The sequence below is a fragment of the Dryas octopetala genome, chromosome 3 (assembly GCF_963921425.1).
Source record: "Dryas octopetala chromosome 3, drDryOcto1.1, whole genome shotgun sequence".
Taxonomy (NCBI): domain Eukaryota; kingdom Viridiplantae; phylum Streptophyta; class Magnoliopsida; order Rosales; family Rosaceae; genus Dryas; species Dryas octopetala.
The window spans coordinates 19,132,992-19,154,861 of record NC_141368.1 but is presented as its reverse complement, the minus strand read 5'-3'; the positions used below and the strand labels follow the sequence as shown (position 1 = coordinate 19,154,861).

Genomic DNA, 21,870 nt, shown 5'->3' with positions numbered 1-21,870 from the left:
CATGAAATGAATGAAGTGCAGTATACCTTGTGACTTGTTCATTCTTGACTTCTTCAAAGCAGCAGACCTTGTCCTAAATCTAGCCTAGAGCTTGTGAGTGAATAAATACAAATTAATACAATTGTTTTGACAAGGAAAATAGCCAACATTAACAAATCCCAAAATAGCAGTATACCTTATGAAAATATTTTGTGATTTATTTATAACTAACCCTTATTTTGATCTTCTTCCTTGGGAATCATCTTGAATTTTGTTTTTTCTTGATCTAGATATATGCTAGTCTTATCTAAATACGATATATGGTCTTAATTTCCACAAACACTTTTTCTTCACTTTTTCAAGTAACCGATAAAATTAAATTGGGCCCAACTCTAATGACTCTTTTTTCCAAATGAAATGGTCCCAGTTGCAGTATTCTACAAGTTAAGAGAAATAAATTCTCTTTTCCGCATTGATAATTAAATGAAGTTGACAATGTTGCTTAGTTCCTGACCACAAAACTTCTCCATATCCTTAGGTGGAACAAAATTTCTCTATTCTCTTTTGTGGAACGCCCTCTCTCTCTCTCTCTCACCATGTTTGCAGGGAGAGTACCCTTTCCGGCACCAATAGGCATAGTCCTTGTAGTTGTTGGCTTATACGTGAGCGAATAATATGGCTCTTTCCAATATATAAAAATCATACAGGGGCCAAACAATTCTTATCTCTTGTGGTAAACAATTAATCTTTATAGTTTCAAGTAGGAACAGCCTAAATTAAAGTCATGATTTCCTATTTGATCCATTGCAGTAATGGCGTGGATTGCAGCAAAACATATACTGGGAAATCCATGTGTCATTGTACTTTTAATCTATAAATTGAAAAGGCGACACTTGTCAATGTATGGCCCTATAGAAGAATTCTTACAAAGTCACAACAATCTCATGCCGATAAGGTACTCTTACTCAAATGTCAAGACGATGACAAAAGGATTTAAGGATAAATTAGGAGAAGGAGGTTATGGCACTGTATATAGAGGAAAGCTTCGAAGCGGCCACCTTGTAGCAATTAAGATGTTGGGTAACTCTAAAGCTAATGGACAAGATTTTATCAATGAAGTTGCCACCATTGGGAGGATTCATCATGTAAATGTGGTGAAACTAATAGGCTACTGTGTTAAGGGATCAAAGCATGCTCTTGTATACGAGTTCAAGACAAATGGGTCTCTTGATAAATACATATTTCCTAAAGAAGAGTCTATCGCCCTCAGTTGTGAAAAATCATTTGAAATTTCACTTGGAGTGGCTCATGGTATTGACTATCTACATAAAGGATGTGACATGCAAATTTTGCATTTTGATATTAAGCCTCACAACATTCTTCTTGATGAGAATTTTGTTCCAAAAATTTCTGACTTTGGACTTGCAAGATTATGCCCATTAGATGATAGCAGTTTGACTTTGACTGCAGCAAGAGGAACCATGGGATACATAGCTCCATAATTGTTTTACAAAAATATTGGAGGTGTGTCATTCAGAGCCGACATCTATAGTTTTGGAATGTTGTTGATGGAAATTGCAGGCAAAAGAAAGAATTTGAATGCAGTTGCAGCCCATTCGAGCCAAATTTACTTTCCTTCATGGGTTTATGACCAATTCAGTGAAGGAAATGAAATAGAAATGGAAGATGCCTCGGAGGATGAAAAGAAAATGACAAAGAAGATGCTTATAGTTGCGTTATGGTGCATACAAATGAAGCCTAGTTACCGTCCTATTTCGATGCACAAAGTGGTAAACATGCTTGAAGGAGAAATTGAATGTCTTCATATGCCTCCAAAGCCTTTCCTATATCCACAAGAGAATGCAGTGGTAGTTGATGAAGACAATTCAAAAACAACATGGTCATCAACACCATCAAATGATGATGTTGAAGAGTCGATTAGTTTAATTGAAAATGCAGATGAAGAGATATGTACCACCAATTAGTCTATTATGTACAAAGGAATAGGCTAACATTGCCACTCTGTGCGAGGAATTGTTCTTTCCTATATGGTAGGACAAATATCAGTCATGTAATATTTGAGAGACGTAACTTTATTCTATGATTTCTATAGTACGTTTGAGAAGTATTTATATAGTGCTATTGTGCAATATGTATTAGATACAAGACATCCGCACATTCGGATTCAACAATAATATTGAGGGCTTTTGGAGATTATCTTGGTGGAAATTCATCAAGAACTATTTTCAACTAGAAAGACAACTATATTTTTTTATTATGATTATTCTGACCATAAATTTTAAAAAACTAGTTTTGACAAATTTTGTCAAGCGAAGATACTTAGTTATTAATCATTTAAATTATTATTCATTTAATTTAAAAAGATAAAGAAAGATTGCTGTTCATGGACTTCTTTCTTTATCTAAACATGAAACTTTTCAGGATTTGAACTTGTAACCATTCTTTCACTAGTTACCTGGAATGGTCTACTTTGGCTGGCTCCAAAAATGCACTTGAAATTGATGTAAGACCAACATTAAAAGCTATCCAAATGTCCAAAATTATCTCCTCTGTTCATCCTGGTTATGTGTAGCAACTTGTCTCTCCATATGTTCATATCATTACTGGTTATTTTAATTACTATTGCCTTGCTGTTTCAGTTTCCTTCCATATATAGATTGTAAATTTGAAGCATTGCATGGAAAATACTTCTTGGAAAATGTATCATGATGCTTGGAGAAAATGAGAAAAATCTGGGTTAAATAGGATGCACTCTAAAAAAGGCTTCAGAAATCTTTCAAAACACTAAAATCTCCACAACAACAACAACAACAACAGAAACGATTACAAATGCCATTAAAGCCTCAACAACAACAATTTCTGAAATTTGAAATGTAGTTTTGTATGCGGAGAATCTTGGGGACTCCCGAGCAGTCGTCAACCAGAGAGTGTTTCACAATCTGGTGGTGGCAGAACGCTTGTCCACTGATCACAATGTGGGAGTTGAGGAGGTCAGGAAGGAGATTGAAGCACTTCAACCCGATGATCTGCATTTTTGGAGGATAAATGGCATAATTCAGGTACATTTGTGTGTTGCTACCTAAATTATGAGTATATATATATATGGTGAATTGCAATTTGGTAATCCTAAAAGTAAACATTGTGTATGTAAGATATGCGTTTAGATGGTTTTGATATGTATATATTGTCATGTATATGTATGTAGGCATTCCTTAAAGAGGGTTTATGAATATTACATTTTACTTTAGATTGGCAAAAATTATGAGGCAGGGGATCCAATCTACCGTTTAAAACCATGCATTCTGTTTCATGTCTTTATTCAAAGAAACTTATTCAACTTGCTCCTTGTATTCTTAGTTTTTTGAATAGAGCTGTGTAATCCAGGAATCGATCTTATGCTCGGCCTCCTGATCCAGCATCTCACGCAGGTTCATAGAAGTGTTTGTTTTCCATGCATTAGATGTACATGTAGACTCCCAAAATCATATAGGGAATTTACTTTTGATTTACCTCTGTGTAAATTTTTTGAGATTGTGAACATGTGGTTTCTTTCTTCTGGTGTAAAGTGTTCTGCATTTAACTTTAACTCACCTGCACTCAAACACTCAAGAATAGAAACAATAGATTGAAGAAGAGTTGCAGGGGAAGAGAAAAATTAGAGAGAGTGTTTTGGGGGCTGAACTGACGCAGCTCACACCACTTAATATTTCATATATATCAAATTACTTAGTACAGCTGCAAAGACTTGAACAACTGCAGTGATAATATATACCAGCCACACACAAAAGACTCATGTGGCTTAATATTTTTTTGGCCAGAACTCATGTGGCTTAATATTAACCATACACCAAAAGTCAAAGTAATATTAAAATACTAAACTCTAACAAAAGGCTTAACAACTAAAATAAGGTCAGTTAAGTAAAAGGGCATTAACTTTAACAAAGTGTTGGAATTATATGCCTCAGTTCGGTTGTTTGTACCTAATGAGTTATATGGTATGGAGGATGCCAGTCTACAAGTTCTTTCAATTTTAAGTAATTACAGTGAAGCCACAAGGAAAATACATTGAACTGGTTGTAATGAAGATGCAAAGGCTTGGAAATGGATTGCTGATGGAGCAAATAGGATCATATGCCTTCTTATTCTTTGGTTATTGGTCAAAAGCTTGCCTTATAGGTGAGAAATTCCAAAGGAAATACCTGACTTTAAAAAGAAAATCCAAAGGAAATACCTTACTTTATGGGAAATTCTGACTTTCCATGGAAGTTGACAAAGGGGGGTGTAGTGTATATAGATTTATAAAGACTTTTGTAGACTTTTTTTCAGTGATAAACTTTTACAGAATTTACAAATTTTCACAGAGTTCTATTGAGTTCTACAGAGTCTATAGAAATCCTTAAAAATCCGCAGGGGAGAGGTCGGATTTATAATGACTTTGAAATACACATAAAAGTCTTCCAAAGTCTATTAAAATCCATCATTAAATGAATTCCATAAAAGTCAATGACTTTTTAAATACACATAGATTTTTACAGACTTTTTAAAAGTCTTTAAAATTTTTAATTGAATACCACATGACTTTTATAGACTCCTTAAAATTCTTAATTGAATACATATAGATTTTTACGAATTTTTTTAAAGTCTTTAAAAATCTTAATTGAATACCATAGGACTTTTAAACTCCACAAAAGTCTTTTAAAATCTATATACAATACACCCCACTAAGTAAGCACTCTTCATACAAGCAGATTTCCAACCCACCCTTTGTTAATTTAGCAAGGACAACCTTGTTGATACCCAACACACCAAATGGGGTTTGTTAATCTCCCTAAAATTCCCCCAAGGAAATTCATGTTCACCTTATCAATTTATATATGTTTGTAACAGACTTTTAAGGGATGCCACCTGGCATTGATCCACAAAGACTCAAGCCCAATGAGAAAGGTTGGACAGTCGTAGGCCCAATTCAATGGCCCATCATGTGCAAGCCCAGGATGGCCTAAGTGAACGAAAGCACCCCGGCGAACAACCCTTTCAGCTATACCATGTATTCAGGGTTAATGGAGCATAAGGCCAGTATTGCAATAACATGTGGACTCATAAAGTAGTCAAAAATTGGGTTGTAGCTGTCAAGGGGATAAGCACCAGAATCTTAGGTTTGTTCAAAGCCATACACGTGTCAACTATCCAAGGGAAGACTACCTAGGGTTTTGGGAGACAACACACAAAACCCAGATATATTTCTTAAAATTCTCTGTCAAATGACTTGATCATTCATTTTTTTTGCTCGTTATGCTTGCGTTAATTTTAATGTGTTGATCTCATTTCTTTTATTGCAACCTTTTGTTCTTCCATATTTAATAGCCTTATTTACTACTCTCTTCTTATATTTATTTCTGAAATTTAAAGTATTCTCCTTTGGAAATTGAGAATTAATCAAGGAAGTATTTATTTTCCAATCATTGAGTATTTACTATCAGCCCCATTTTCCTTTCTTTGCTTGAATCTTATAATTTATATCCATGACTTGTGATTCCAATGGGCACTTTTGTCGGATATGGATCCTAAGATAGTTAATTTCTGAAATTTTTTGTTTATTTATTTACTTACCTTATTTAACCACTCGCCGATAGCAACATGAACATATCTTGAAACAAATAAGTTTAGCACTTTAGAACCTTTAGCACTCAAGTCCTGGAATGTCCAGGCATAAAAGTAATTAGCACAATCGTTTGATCCAATTCACTGTCACTTTATTTTCTATTTCATTTTTAAACTGTTCCAAATACATTATTACTTGGTGGCACGTACGCCCTTTAGCCCAGACTAACTAAGTGATATAGATCCAATCTTAGCCCAATCCATGAGTGAAACATTTTTGTCCATAACAATATCAGACATTTCGGTTCAATATATAGGAAATGGGAAATCTGTCAATGGAAACATCTGAAACATTTGGTGGCTCTAGTCCCGGCCAATAAGGCATGGGATTGGATCATATTGATGAATACCTGGTTTCCCCATGAACCGATTGGTAATTCTTTGGGCTTATTGAAAGGGTCTTGGATATGCTTTGAAGTGGGCTATAATAGATTTACTTGGTGTTTTGACAAATAAGATGGCTTCAGAGTTTATAGTAGCTGCTCTGCCTTGCCAACTAGCTAGTTAACACTTTGGGTAATTTAATTAAATTAATAGCCCCTTTTAATTCATGTTAAGCTTTTTGATCCCTTTAGTCCAAAACTTTCTTTTATAGCTCTTTTGTATTTTCAGTGACTAAAATATTCTTCTATATACATATACTTTATAGACCGGGAACTCCACCAGTAAAACAGAACGTCCACCTTCTTTAATTCTCTCTCTCTCTCTCTCTCTCTCTCTCTCTCTCTCTCTCTCCTTGATCGAAGGCTGCTGCTAGGAACCCATGGCTTAAAGCAATTGCAGATCTATTTCGATATGGATAGATCATTGTTCTTTGACATAGTAGAAAAAGAAGAAAAGATCTTCACTACTTTCGATGTGATTGAATATATCAATCTATTTCGATATGCAATGTTCTATACCTTTGCCATCAAGATTTATTAATTTTAACCTTTTTTTTATAACTTATGAGATAATAATTGGATCTATTAAATTGATGGGATATGATTTAATCAATCCATCCATAATAATCATGTTGATATGCAATGTTCTATACATTTGTCATCAAGATCTATTAATTTTAACCTTTTTATTATGCCTTATGAGATAATTCGCTTGGGCAATTCGTTTGAGCAAGATTGATCGTTGAAAGATCTGCAATAGATCATTTATTTGTGTTAAAATCTAGATCTTCTTCTTCTTCTTCATCATTCTCTAGATCTTCTTCTTCCCAGATTTTTTAAGATCTATTAAGATCTATTTTGTTGCAGGCTTGCAGCCTTTTTGTTTAAAATTAACAAACAGAATGATGAAAGAGAAGAAACAGTAAGAGAGGTTTGCAGAAAATCTTCAATTCTCTTGATTTTTTTATGAGCAAATTATCCATAAGTACCTAGCTCAATTATACACTGATTTTCAACTTAGTATCTCAACTTTGAAAACTTGACAAAAAGTACCTCAATTTTCATTTTGTGTCAAAATAGTACCTCCGTTAGTTTTTCTGTCAAATAAACCGTTATCTGCTGACGTGGCAGGAGTATTTTCGTTTTTTTCCTCACATTTAAAAGATAATAATATTTTTAAAAGAGCAAATTACAATTTAGTACCTTAACTATACACTAACTTTCAACTTAGTACCCCAACTTTGAAAACTTGACAAAAAAGTACCTCAACTTTCATCTTGTGTTAAAATATTAACTCCGTTAGTTTTTCTGTCAAACGAACCGTTATCTGCTGACGTGGCAGAGGTATTTTCGTGTTTTTTCCCCACATTTAAAAGATAATAATATTTTAAAAAACTTTTTAATAAACAAATTTCTTAAAAAAATTAAAACTTTTAAAATTAAAAAACTTTTTAATAGTTTCATATAAGGGGTGTTATGAACATTTCACATTAAAAAGAGCTATTAAAGTAAATTTTGGGCCTAAGGGGCTAAGGGGTCAAAAAAGCTTAACAGTGATTAAATTGGACTATTTAATTAAATTATCCTAACACTTTTAACATTTCTTGATATTATGAGTTGTTATTTATTTTTTTTTTTTTTTTTTTGTAGATTTTTTTGAGAATATATAAATATTGGGGTCACGCATTGTAAGTTTTTATTTTTTATCAATGAAATATCTTTTAGTGGTGATGACTAATTCATCAAATATTCTCTCTATTTCCCTCTTTTCCTATTTTGGTGTTCATCACATATGTACTTCCTCAGAGCTTTGACTACAATATTACACAAGAGTCCTCTCACTGTCAAATCTCAAGAGTTCTCCGTAGCCTTTCTTTTTCACATTTTGCAAGGAATCAAACAATAAAACTAAATTAGGACCCCCAGTGTTATAATGACTTTTCTTTTCCAAATGAAAGGACCCAGTTGCAGTATTCTACAAGTTAAGACAAATAGATTATCTTTTTCCATATTGAAAATTAAATCTGCACGCACGTTGTTCCTTCCTCACCACAAAATATTTTTTCTATATCCTTGTGTGGAACTGAGGAAGCTGCACTTGTGTTGAACACCTCTCTCTCTCTCTCTCTCTCTCTCTCTCTCTCTCTCTCTCTCTCTCTCTCTCTCTCTCTCTCTCTCTCTCTCTCTCACCATGGTTGCAGCTGGAAGAGTTGGTGTTGTTGTAGGACGATTATGCATAGTCGTCCTTGTAGTTGTTGTCTTATGCTGTGGAACTTGCAATGCTAAGGATCATCATCAGTGTGAAGCTTCTTCCTGTGGCAACATCCGTAACATAAGTTACCCTTTCCGACTAAAACAGGATCCAGTCAACTGCGGTGACCCGAAGTATGAACTGTCTTGTGAGAACGACCGCACAGTACTACACTTGTATTCTGGAATTTTCTATGTACAGTCAATCAATTATGATAACTGCACAATCCGAGTTGCGGATGCCAATCTTCAAAAGGGTAACTGCTCTTCACTCCCTCGTTATTCGCTCTCAAAATATAACTTCAGTTTTGGGGATGATCCATATAACATTTCTCAAAGAAGGAAATTTCATAACGGGACGTATGATAAATTTCATAACGTGACTTATGATTACTTTGATTATCACTCTGAACTGTCAAAGCCTGTAATTTTCATAAGCTGTACTGAAACGCCAGTGAATTCGCCTCTCTATGTGGATACTGCTCCTTGCATCAATGATTCTATGACTAGTTCAAGTTCTGTTTCATCCCATTCCAGTGGCCATTCTTTCGTTAAGGTTGGCGCTTTAAATGTCTCGGAATTGAGGGATTCGTGCCGTATAGAGCTTATGGTTTTGATCACATCGCGCCCCGGTACAAAGAATATGAACCTATCCTACATAGACATCCATAATGAGCTGTTCTATGGGTTTGAACTTTCATGGTTGCAGAGCTTCGAGAGACATCCAAGACTGTTTTATTATATAGAATGCTACATCGATGATGAAACCAACAAAGCTATTTGTGGTAGCGTTACTCTCTCTCCCTCTTTACATTTATTTGAATTCAGACATGTCAAGATGAGTTGATATTATTATGTCTTTCATCATGCAAATATTGCATGATGAAAGACATAATAATATGTACTTCTTTACAGTAAGAGGAATCAGTCTCCGTCTGCGGTAGCATTACTCTGCTTTGAATTCAGACATGACGACATGAGTTGATACTATTGTTTTCTTTCATCATGCAGAAAGCACCTATTTTGTTTACCTGCCTCTATTGGGTGAGGACTCTCTCAATCTTATCGTTTTTTTTTTTTCAGGGATCCAATATTCATGTCCAAAATATCTAAATCAACTCTGTCTTAATTCTCTGTATTTTGTTTTCGTTTCTTGCAGGATTATTTATCTACTTTTCCTTATTAGGTGAGATTTTTCATTTTTTTATTTACCTGCGACCTTGGTTATATATAGTTTAATGTGATAGAATAATCTGGCTCTTTCCACGAGATAAAAATCACATACAGGATCTAATATAGAAAACACAGTTTCAAGTAGCAGCACCAAAAAATACAGTTATCATAATTTTTTATTTTTTTATTTCCTTTACAGTAATGCTGTGGGTTGCAACAAAAACTGTACTCGGGATTCCATGTGTGATTGTGCTTCTAATCTATAAATTGAAGAGGCGACACTTATCAATGTATGGCCTTATTGAAGAATTTTTACAAAGTCACAACAACCTCATGCCAATAAGGTACTCGTACTCACATATCAAGAAAATGACAAAAGGATTCAAGGAAAAATTGGGTGAAGGAGGTTATGGCTCTGTATATAGAGGAAAGCTTCAAAGCGGCCGCTTTGTAGCAATTAAGATGTTGGATAAGTCCAAAGCTAATGGGCAGGATTTTATCAATGAAGTTGCCACAATTGGAAGGATACATCATGTGAACGTGGTGCAACTAATTGGCTATTGTGCTGAGGGATCAAAGCGTGCTCTTGTATACGAGTTTATGTCAAATGGATCTCTTGATAAATACCTATTTTCTAAAGAAGGACCCACCTCCTTAAGTTGCAAGAAATCATTTGAAATTTCCCTAGGAGTGGCATGTGGTATTGACTATCTACATAAAGGATGTGACATGCAAATTTTGCATTTTGATATCAAGCCTCACAACATTCTTCTTGATGAGAATTTTGTTCCAAAAATTTCTGACTTTGGACTAGCAAGATTATGCCCATTAGATGATAGCAGTTTGACTTTGACTGCAGCAAGAGGAACCATGGGATACATAGCTCCAGAATTGTTTTACAAAAATATTGGAGGTGTGTCATTCAGAGCCGACATCTATAGTTTTGGAATGTTGTTGATGGAAATTGCAGGCAAAAGAAAGAATTTGAACGCAGTTGCAGCCCATTCAAGCCAAATTTACTTTCCTTCGTGGGTTTATGACCAATTCAGTGAAGGAAATGAAATAGAAATCGAAGATGCCACAGAGGATGAAAATAAAATGACAAAGAAGATGCTTATAGTTGCGTTATGGTGCATACAAATGAAGCCTAGTGACCGTCCTATTTCTATGCACAAAGTGGTAAAGATGCTTGAAGGAGAAATTGAATGCCTTCATATGCCTCCAAAGCCTTTTCTATATCCACAAGAGAATGCAGTGGCAGTTGATGAAGACAATTCAAAAACATGGTCATCAACATCAAATGATGATGTTGAAGAGTCGATTATTTTAATTGAAAAAGCAGGTGAAGAGATATGTACCACTAGTTAGTCTGTTATGTACAAGGGAAAGCTAACATTGCCACTCTGTGCGAGGAATTGTTCTTTCCTATTTGGTAGGATAAATATCAATCTTTGTAATATTTAAGAGTAACTTTATGTAACTTTATTCTATGATTTCTATAGTATATTTGAGAAGTGTTTATATAGTGCTATTGTGCAATATGCATTAGTTACAAGACAATCCACACGTTGGGATTGAAACAATAATATGAACGTGGATTTGCTCACCCAAAAAAGAAACTCAATCAGCCATGGAAGAATCAAGAATGTCATGCACACAGAACAATTCCCACTCAATCAGACATCATTGCAGTCATTCCATACCCATCGAATTTCATTGAATTTACGGAAATCATTAATAACCCATAAAGAGGTCAGAATATAAATTAGAAAGCCCCACAGAACTATTACCTTCCACAAGAGAACTGCCATAAGATTACCTACTTGTACTAAAGTCTACAAAATAATAAATTAAAAAGGAAAACCACTCATAGGGCAATCCACCACTATCCCAGGGTGCCATATTCTTCATACACTGATCAAAGAGTCAAGTGCAGAGACTAACCTCTCTGCCATTGTCAGGAAAAGCTACCTCTGGAATGGATGTTAGCAAATGCTAGGATAGTAACATTTGATCGGAAAAGAAATTCCAAGTCCTCATTGGGACAAGTGCATAGGCCATTTCATCTCCAATGAATAGGTCACTACTCCAGCTTTTGTACACTTTTATTTAAGTTTCCTTCAACAGCTTCCCATTGATCTTGATCTCAGTAGCTTATTTTGGGACAATAAGCCTCCAACTGGAATTTAGCCCTCTTCGTCGTAGTCCTCCTCAACCTCGTCTAGCCTTGTGCTCAGATGTGCGAGTTGAAGAGGGTCAATGGCCATTTTGTCCACATCAGAAAGAGACCATCCAGGGTATTCTTCATGTTTAGTCTCAGAAGTAGGTCCAGCTGATGAGGCTTGAGCTGCTGTTGATGAGGCTTGGGCTTGGGCTGCTGTTGCTGAGGCTTTTGTGTCCTCATTCTCATTTACATCGGCATTCAGGTCAAAATTTCGAACTGCTGCATCAGATTCATCAGGGGCATTGATACTTTCCTTCAATAACTCTTTTGACTCGGAAACATCATCCACCACCGCTCCAGGGCTTATATTATTTGGTTTGGTGCTGTGCTGAAGAGATGTGCAGGGTTCAGATTCAGTCTCATGGTGCAAAGTCTCTCTTTCAGTTGTTCGAACACCACGTCCACGGCCTCGTCCTCGGCCCCGGCCTCTTCCTCTGCCACTGCTGCTGCCATGGTTCAACTCAAGCTGCAGGGAAGAAGTAAAAAGAAGTTTCACCATCAGTCAAACTCTTTGCATTCCATATATATAATAATAAGTTATCAGCTCATTCAATCCAAGTAACAAGAAAGCAACACCAAAATCCGCATAACAAACTTTCTTTTTTTGATAGGCTGATAACAAACTTGTTTCAGATAGTCAGAAGATATATTCAAGTCCAGCCTCAACTCAAACATCCTAACGAAGCCAGAAAAATCGTCACAGAAAGTGTTCCAGCCATGAAATAGCACAAATAGTGAACCAGAGAAATCAGAGAGATCTCTATAACTCAAGTGATTTAACGAGCACAGAAGTTGGTTGTATGTTATGGAGACATATAAAACTTGGCATATTGTTATATGAAAAAAATTAAGAACATAAAAGGAATGACTTTTGTTGGGAGCTACTACAGTTACCATCTTGCTCCTCTTCAACTCTTCATCACTGTCAATGCATTCATCACCCGGTGGTTTCCTGACAGAACAAATACATCAATGAGTAGATTCAATAACTGTATCTGTTAAGATTTATGATAATGCAAAAATTAACAGATGTAGAGCACGTTTTTACCTTCTCTTTGAGATGGTTCGGTCATCAGCACCAGCGTCAGAATGACCATGAGTATAGTCAGGAACCCTGCTTACAATGTCCCTCAGAAAATCAAACACATTATAGCTCTGTACACAATGTTTTCTGCAATCAACATAGAGTAATTAGCTTTGAAAAATCTGATAGAAAGATGCATTCTAATTAAAAAAAATGGAAGAGAGAGAAGAAAAAGTGATAATAATGAGTAAGAAACCATAAAGATTTTTGCCTAAAAAGACGTGTAATTTTGCACGAGATAGTTGATGTTCCAGAAGTTCACATATATTGTGCATGACAACTAACCAATAGGAATTTATAAATACAGAGCAAGCCCATATCCTTTTAATTTTTAGTTTTTTCTTTCCTTTAGGACTAAAAGCAAGACCAAAATTAAAGCTGGTATATGATTTTAAACATCTCTTGGTCAATGTACTTACAATGGAATTACGCATACTACTTTTGCATAAATATTAAAAAATTTGACCAATTAGATTTGACTTTTGATAACTGATAACTGGGGCCACATGATATTTGGCAATTGATTCTAGTACAAACATTTTTTTTTTTTTGACAAAAAAATGCAACTACATAAACACAACACATTTGAGTGTGCTAAAAGGGCAACTAGATAATCTTAGTTTTCAGTGAGGTTCTTCAAGAGATAGAAAATAGAGATAATTAGGCTCGGGTCCTTTAGAAAAATAGTTTTTAGATGAAGACCGGGAGTGTTTTAAAATTTATAAGAAAATCCTTTAATTCATAATAAAGTCTTTTAATTTATTATAAATTTTTTTTAATTCATAAAAAAATCCTTTTAATTTATAAGAAAATCCTTTTAATTCATAATAAAGTCCTCCCCTGATTTGACGGGTATTTCCCCTCCTAGGGTGTAGAGTGGGCTTTGTAAAGGCTTTATGTTAGGTTTTAACTCCGGGACCGTCAAAGAAGAAAAATAAGAAGACCTTGATTAAAAACCCTAAATCACTACCGATCTTAGTTTAAGAAAGACTCATAAAATGGACTGGACTCTAAGTCTCCCTAGAAGATATTAGGTATTCAACCTGCATAAAAAGCTTCTGGCAAGGTTAAGCCGGGTGATTCTAGCTTGTGTTTCTCTAAGTATTGAGAATTTTTGTGCTTTTGGCAAAAGGTGAAAGTTTTGTGACCCATGCTCTGTTGGCTGTGTTTTAGGTGATTTGGTTGGAAAGGAATTTTAGGATCTTTGAAAGAAGAGGTGACAAGGTAGATTTCTTGGTGGATAGAGTGCACTTTCTAACTTCATTTTAGGCACTGGGTTCTAAAGAATCTAGAGATATACAGTTCTCTTTATTTATGCAAAATGGGAAGCCAATTTTTCTTCAGGCCTTTGTAATTTTGTATTATGTGTTTGTTGTAGTAGGTTTGAATAGTTAGCTGGTCGATAGTTGATTATTGTACATTTAGTGCACTGCCCATTCACTGATGCTGTACCTTTTTTTTGGTGAATACTGATGCTGTACTTTTCACTTTAAAGTTGTTCTGTTATTTTATTCCAAAAATAAATACAAAAACCAAAAAGGAAGTTCAATGTTTCACTTACAGATGCACTGCATTCATGGTTTTAGCTCCTCTTTGAAGAGTTATCTCATATGTACGGTCACAAAGGTCTTGCAAGAATAACTCTAATGCTTTAGCTGCATTAATAACCAAAAAGAGAAGTATAAGCAACAAATAATAAATAAAAAAATAAGAGAACCCTGCACTCTATAATTAACTACCCTAGATAGTCAGAACTACTGGTGAGATGGGAGGTGGTATCGTAAGTTAAAGAGAAGGGTAGCCTAGGAATCGGGAATTTGGTGAAGAGAAACCAAGCTTTGCTGGGCAAATGGTTATGGTGTTTTGAGATGGAAACGGATACTCTTTGGTATGCTGTCGCAAATATGGGCTGCATGATAATGGCTGGGATTCCAACATTGTGATTAGAGGTTCAAGTCGATGCCCTTGGAAAGACATCTCTCAAAGCCTAATTCATGTTCAATCATTCTGCAAATTTGGGGTTGGGAGGGTGAGGTTTTGGGAAGAGAGTTGGGTGGGGGAAACAGAATTTTCTTCTCAATTTCCTTGATTAAACAGATCATCGCAATCTTACAATGATTTGGTTTGCTAGTTTGTGTATGAATCAATCTTTTGCCTCTTCTATTCCATTATCTTAGGATTTTGGTTTTTGAAGATATTTGAATGATCAAGAGGCAGGGAAGTTGGGTGAATTTCTAGTCGTTTAAGAAAATGTGGTATTGATCCCATCTAGGAAGGATAAGGGGATTTGGAAATTGGAGCCATCAAGAATATTCATTTGCAATTATTATTCACGGCAGTCATTGGAAGACAATTCTTTATCCTTTTTTTATCCCTCTCAAGCAATTTGGAAGGGTAAAGTACCACCAAAGGTAAAGGTTCTAGCTTGGGTCATTGCTCATGGGAAAGTGAATACTTGTGACATGGTGCAAAAGAGGAGACCTAATTGGTGCTTATCTCCTCAATGGCGTGTGATGTGCAGAAGGGATGCAGAAAGTATGAATCATTTATTTCTACATTGCCCTATCGTACATTCCTTGTGGTGGAGGCTGTTCATGGAGGGTGGGTTGAGGTGGGAGACACCGGATTCTTGTGCTGCTTTGCTGTCGCAGAGATTGAAGTTCTTTGAGGGGAAGAAGAGGGTGTGGTGTTGGGGAGGTGTGCAGTGATGACTGCTTTGTGGGTAATCTGGTTGGACAGAAATAAAAGGTTTTTTGATGATGTTAGGGGGAAAGAGGTGGATAATCTGTGGGAGAGAGTTTGTTTTTGGGCTTCATTATGGTCGTCAATCACTCCAGCATTCAGGGACTACTCGTTTTATACAATTCTATCTAATTGGGAGGCCGTTGTGTGTTAGGGCTTCATTATTGCTGTTATACTAGGGTCTAGAGCTTATGTGTTTTCTATGGCTGTTTTACAATACTATTGTTATTTGTTTGTCTGGTCCGTATAATATCCTTGAGCTTGTTATCTAGGAACTTTTAAGAAGGTGGACATCTTGTCCACTGTATTGTACTATGTACTTCTTTATTTTCATTTAATGAAACCTTGTTTCTAATTAAAAAAAAAAGTTAGTCGGAACTACTCACAAACTAAAACGGGCACCGCTAATGCTATCTTCCCAACATCCTCATCAGCTTGCATAATCTTTTTAATCCGGGCCTGCCAAATGAAAATTTTGTATCAGAATCATCCATATTAAAGGGGTGAGGTTCATGTAATACTTTTAAACTAAACTAAAGTTACCAAACTAATCAATATTTGTCATTATTTAAATCCGAAGTGGAATGCAGATATCATACTTAGGATTTGTTAAAAAAAAAAAAGTGGTAACATACTTGGGCCAAGACAAGGGATTCTCTAGAAACCAGTCACAGTCATACATAGCCTCTTTGAAGTACATGACAAGTGGTATCAAAGAAATCCTATATAACGAAGACACTTGTGCCACTGGAAGCCAATAGGATATTTACGCACTTGATACATCAAACACCAAAGAAACCCAGTAAGAGAAGAGGAAAAGGAAAGAAAAGGGACTTTTGCTACATCGAAAACTCAACAGTTATGAAAACCAAAACCAGAAAGATTTTGTCTTTAACAATACATTTCAATTTGAGAACATAAAGATTACGGTTGAGGGGAAGGGAAGAGAGGCAGCATTTGACAAAAACAAAAAAACGGAAATGGATAAGACAGATGTCATCTCAAGAGAGAGAAAGAACACAAATTGAAAAACTTGTCAAAGGCAATATGACCAGCTACCATAGAGCCATAACCCATTTTTCTTGATACAATCTACCTTAAGCATAAAAGAAGGTTGTGTCCTTTCACATTTCAATCTTTGCCCACAATTTGTACATGCAAAATTTTACAAGTAATGATTTCTAAAAATTTTCTGGAGAGGTTAATCCCATCTTGATTCCAAATGAGAAGAAGCATTAAATACTGCAAATGACATATATACACTGCATAAAATACCAAGTTGTATTTCATCCATTTAAAAATTCAATCAAGTTAACAATAAATACCTAGAAAAGTTTCCAAAACAGATCCATAAATTTTCAAATGAAAATCATTCTTCCATTCATTCTTTCTTTCTTCTTTTTCCTATATTTAAGTTTCAAACCTAAGATCTACACCAAAACCCCATTGCAACTCTTAAGCACCTAAGTCAACCAATGCCTGACAGATTCCTGAAATCATGTGTAGTATGGATTACAATGTAATTGAGGAAGCAAACTCATTTTTTCCCTTTTTCTTCACCCCCCAGAAATAAAAATTTCTCTCAAGTGGTTTTACAATCTTAAAAAACAAAAATATCACTATAACCAGATCAGATTTTACCGTATTGGCCTAAAAAGTCATGCACTCATCAGCTCATCTTGACCAAAAAATAAACCACATCATCAGAAGAGCACAGAAGCATGATCAGACCATATATGCACTAAAATCCCCATGAATGAAATACCCATTGATTCACTTTAACACTAAGCAATATCAAGGATAAGAAACCAATTCCAGAACCAGATCAGATTAGCCAAAACAAAAAGCACCCATCACCCAATTCTTAGCTAAAATCAGAATAACAGCAAAGACAAAGAAATTAGAGTCTAGAGAGAGAAATCCAAGACCCAGATCAGATATCTCATAAACCCCCAAAAAGAAAAATTGAAACTTGAACCAAATAATTCGAATCAACAAAAAATGCTTCGTTACTTTAGTTAATGAAACGTACGAAAAGCATAGGGACACTGCAATCAAATAATTTCTCTTCTTTTCCTTCATTTTTTCAGCAACCAAACAGATTAAAACTCGAAAGTTAAAACAAACCCTAAAAAAAGAGCGAATAGAGTGAGACATAGAAGGACTTACAGCAGGGAAACGGGTATCGAGCTTCTTCCTCATGGCGTCAGATTTGAATCATTAATTAAATCGAAAGGCAAGACAACAACACAAAAACCGAAAGAGAATCGAATTTTCAGAACCACAAAATGATTGCAATCATCATTGTCGTATAAAATCCACCAGACCCATCTCAGATCCGAAACGATTATTTACTTTGGAAAATTTTTTAAAAATAATAATAATAATTTAAAAAACAAATAAAAGCCGGTTTTTGGTTGCAACAGAATATCCGTCCGTACGAGTTTGACGAAATAAAAACAAAAACAAAGCGGAGATGAAGATAGGACTGACTGTGTTGCCTTAGATTCGAGACAAGCCAACCGAGTCAGGGCATTTTGTAAAACAGCTTGCGAATATTTTATTCAAGGTCGTCAGTTTTATTTTTGCGTGGCATATTTTGATTGGGCTTGCACAATCCTCTGCATGCGAGGCTATGGTTACTTGGTGTACCAACATATCAATCTTATCTGTTAATGCATCTAACGGTCGCAATCACTCCACATGAGTAGTAATTAAATTTAACTTCTGTAGACAGAATATTGTAAAGAGAAATTTTGTATTAACCCACCTAGATGGCTGGGTAAACATTATCAGACTTGAGTTGACCCCTTACACAAAATTTTACATAAACTTCCCACTTTTTCGGTTTTTCCATAGATTCAAACTTCTCACTTTGCCTTTTAAGAAGTCTAAGACTAGGAGAGGTTTTATGGCCAAGAAGATTGATCTTGCCAAAGACTATAGTGGAGTTTTATTCATTATTTTCTGACTAAAATTGGTGTTTCTAGCAACCTTTTGAAATTAATCATGAGTTGTGTCACTCAGATTAATTACTAGATCATTGTTAGTGGGGAGCTACCTGAAAGGTGCCATACATGGTGGGGTTTGGGGAGTCGGGTCCCTATGGAGACCGGATCCAACTAATGCACAAATGGAGATATTAAATGGGGCGGGTTTGGGGAATTAAATAGGGCCTCGTGTCGAGTTTGGATATCCTGAACCCCATACCCGCCTAGATTATATATATTTATTATTTTTATTTTAATATTAAATATATTAATATATATCATAAATTTTAATTTATATGGACTATTATTTATGGATTATGGATTATTTATTTTATTACAATGGATTATGGATTTTAATTTGTGAATTATTGATGTTGAATTGTTGATAGATTATGGTTATGTAATCTTATTGTAGCTTAACTTTCATTTATCTTTCATTTATCTTTTCAAGGTTAGTATTTTGTACATATTTTCACCTCAATTGTTGTATGTCATGTTAATAATACAGGCTTGGGGATAAATATATTATTTCCTTGGAGAGGAAGACTCACAAAGCCTCTACCAAGAGCATTAGAGTCACACGTTGATTTTATTCAAACATGGGATTTGACATGAGTTTCATACCCCAAAATGTAATAGGGACATAGATAAGAGAATGATCATACTGTATTGCAATCATAACTAAGGGCCCATTTGGCACTGCTTTTAGAATTGGTAAAAGCGTTTTTGGTTGTGTTTTGCATAAATAAATAAAAGTGCTTCTTGGTTATAAAAACGCTTTTAAGTAGTTTTCTGAGAAACACATGACAGGTGCTTCCTCAAAAAGCACTTGGAATTTTTATAAAAATTTGTATGTGCTTATGAGCAGAAGCGCTTCTAGCAAAAACTCTATTGATTATAAACGCTTCTAAGAAACAGTGCCAAACAAGTCCTAAATATGTTCTAAGGCTAATTCTATTTGGTTTGGGGGCCAAACTGTGGCTAGGTGTCAACATGATATATAGAGTCCAAGAGCAATTAATTAGAAATAGTTCTAGATTAATTGTGATCTTATTACCAAATCGAAATAAAATACAAAGACTCACACATACACAAATACTTTGGGAAACCGAAAAGAAAAGATGATGTTGAGGATCAAAATATATGTATATTGATCACAACTATCATGATAGTTGATATTGTTCAACGCTAGGAGTTGAGCATTTTCCAGTAGGTCACTCATCCTAGTATTGTCCTAGCGTGAACACACTTAACTATGGGATACTAATGGGGACTATTAGCTTTAATTAATTAATCAATCAACTTAAATAAATATTAAGGTCATACCAACAAAGTATCTGAATGACGTGATGTCTAAGTCCCTACTATTCTCTTTGAGTGCATATCACGTTATGGTTGATGACTTGGATTGAGAGCGCAGCCTCTCTTCTTGTCAGCTCTAATATCTTACTAGTTTATAATTAGATCCTCTCTTTGGACAAGTCTATGTTGTTGCTGATCTCTTTTCTAATTACCACTATCTTTTGTTTAGTGTTGACCTATATATATATTTTGGACATATGTCATCTATCCTTAGGTTGGTTGTTTTGTAATATGTTGAATATCCTTCTATGTACATACCACAAGGTTACTTTTGTCATACTTATAACCTTGGTGGGTTGGTTTATAAATAAATAAATTTTATAAAATTTATTTATTTCCTTTGGCAATCAAAGGGCTTTAATAAATAAATGATTCAACCCGTTTTACTTAAATTCAAAAGGCTTAACCTATTTAGGAATATTTGGGATTATAATACTCAGGGTACGAGTGTTATAGTCTTGAGTGTTCTCAAGCTAGGTGTCATTGTGGCATATCCAAGTTAAGGGGGTCACAAAAAAGTGGTATCAAAGAATTTTTCCAAAAAATATTTTTTAGAATACCAACTCAGAGTCTTTTGAGAATTTTCCTTTCGAGAATTCATATTTGAAATAGAGAAAATGAGGAAAAGGACTCCAACTTATGTGTCGGAGCCAATTCAAGCCTCTTCCTCAAAAAGTACATCTGTTAAGACTAATACTTCACTAAAGCATCAAATGAGGTTATTCCGTTAAGTCCGTTACACTTTCCATAAAAAATTGATTACATGTGTAATGCACGTGATCAATTTTTAAGGACGAAATTGACAGTTCTCATTATTAAAATAGTTATAAAAAAATAAAAAACAAACTAAAAGAAGAAAAAAATATAAAAAAATAAACTAATAGAAAAAAAAATTAAAAAATTAAAGGAAGAAAAAGAAAAGGGGGGGGGGGGGAGGAGAAGACCCTCCTCCCCACCCCCACCCCCTTGTTAATGACTCCACATCACTTTTTTTTTTCTCTCTCTCTCTCTTTCTCTCTCTGTCTAACTATCTTTCTCTCTCTACTGGGCGCGACAAACCCAATGAAAGATGCACATTCTTCCTCAGCAACGATATGGGATCGAAGAACTTCATGCATTTGGGAGTCAACCGCATCGCAATAGGCCTCAGCGTCTTTGAGGGCGAAAAGGATAGCTTACTTGCAGTCGTTGGCAGTAGCAAGACTGTCACTAAGCCTCTTGGCGGTGTCGAAATCCTCAGCCTCTCAAGCGTCTTCAAGCTGCTTCTCGAGATGGGCGTAATTGGAGGAAGCCAGATTGAGGTAGCAGTCGTCCTTCCTTGCAGCGGAGACGAATGTGGCCAACTGACAAGCGCGGTCGAGCTTTTTGATCTGAAAGAGAGAGAGAGAGAGAGAGAGAGAGAGAGAGAGAGAGAGAGAGAGAGAGAGAGAATGTGGTCGGCGGGGAGAGGCTGTTGCAGTGGCAGATGGTGGCAGTGAGGGAGGTCGGGGTTGAGGGAGTGAGAGGGTTTGCATCTTTTTTTTAATTTTTTTTCTATTTTCTAACAATTAATTTTGTAATTATTATAATTTTTTTAATGGTGAGTAGAGTGACCATTTTACCCCTAAAACTAGCGGCTGTTTGGCTTAAATTGACGAAACAACCTCATTTGACGCTTAAGTAAAGTATTAGTCCTAACGAATGTACTTTTGAAGGAGTCCTGATCTGGTTCCGACACATAAGTTGGAGTCTTTTTCCTCAAATTTTCCCTTCGAAATATTTTTTCATTTTTAGTCATATGATCTTTTGAGTCCTTTGTGTGATATTCTTTTCACATTGACTTCCATTCTATCATTCCAAATGTTTGTTTTTCCTTCAAAATTGTTGAATCATGTTTGTTTAGTTCTTTTAGTATCGTTAACAAGATGCCTCCCCAACGAGTCAACCAAGCACAGCACAACTAGAATCAGTTTAACCCTCTACAATTCGTTGAGATGTTTCAGTCCTTTCTAGCTAATCAGG

The 21,870-nt window shown here is 35.4% G+C and overlaps 2 protein-coding genes and 1 pseudogene across 2 annotated transcripts; 2 read left to right on the top strand and 1 right to left on the bottom strand.

Moving 5' to 3' along the window:
* The first annotated feature begins 791 nt into the window (after positions 1-791).
* Positions 792-3,229, top strand: LOC147291595 (rust resistance kinase Lr10 pseudogene; annotated as a pseudogene).
* Positions 3,230-8,207: 4,978 nt separating this feature from the next.
* LOC147291594 (LEAF RUST 10 DISEASE-RESISTANCE LOCUS RECEPTOR-LIKE PROTEIN KINASE-like 2.4) lies at positions 8,208-10,992 on the top strand. Its single transcript, XM_086234759.1, has 4 exons — positions 8,208-9,079; positions 9,306-9,338; positions 9,454-9,480; positions 9,667-10,992. Exons 1-4 carry the CDS (start codon positions 8,236-8,238, stop codon positions 10,833-10,835), a joined length of 2,073 nt encoding a protein of 690 aa, XP_086090885.1. The 5' UTR covers positions 8,208-8,235; the 3' UTR covers positions 10,836-10,992.
* Positions 10,993-11,153: 161 nt separating this feature from the next.
* On the bottom strand, positions 11,154-18,024 carry LOC147291593 (uncharacterized). The gene is made up of 6 exons (XM_086235742.1): positions 17,687-18,024; positions 15,904-15,976; positions 14,337-14,430; positions 12,740-12,862; positions 12,586-12,643; positions 11,154-12,157 (listed from the first exon to the last, which is right to left on the bottom strand). The coding sequence occupies exons 1-6, from the start codon at positions 17,717-17,719 to the stop codon at positions 11,654-11,656; spliced, it is 885 nt and encodes a 294-aa protein (XP_086091868.1). The 5' UTR covers positions 17,720-18,024; the 3' UTR covers positions 11,154-11,653.
* Between the last annotated feature and the right edge of the window lie 3,846 nt (positions 18,025-21,870).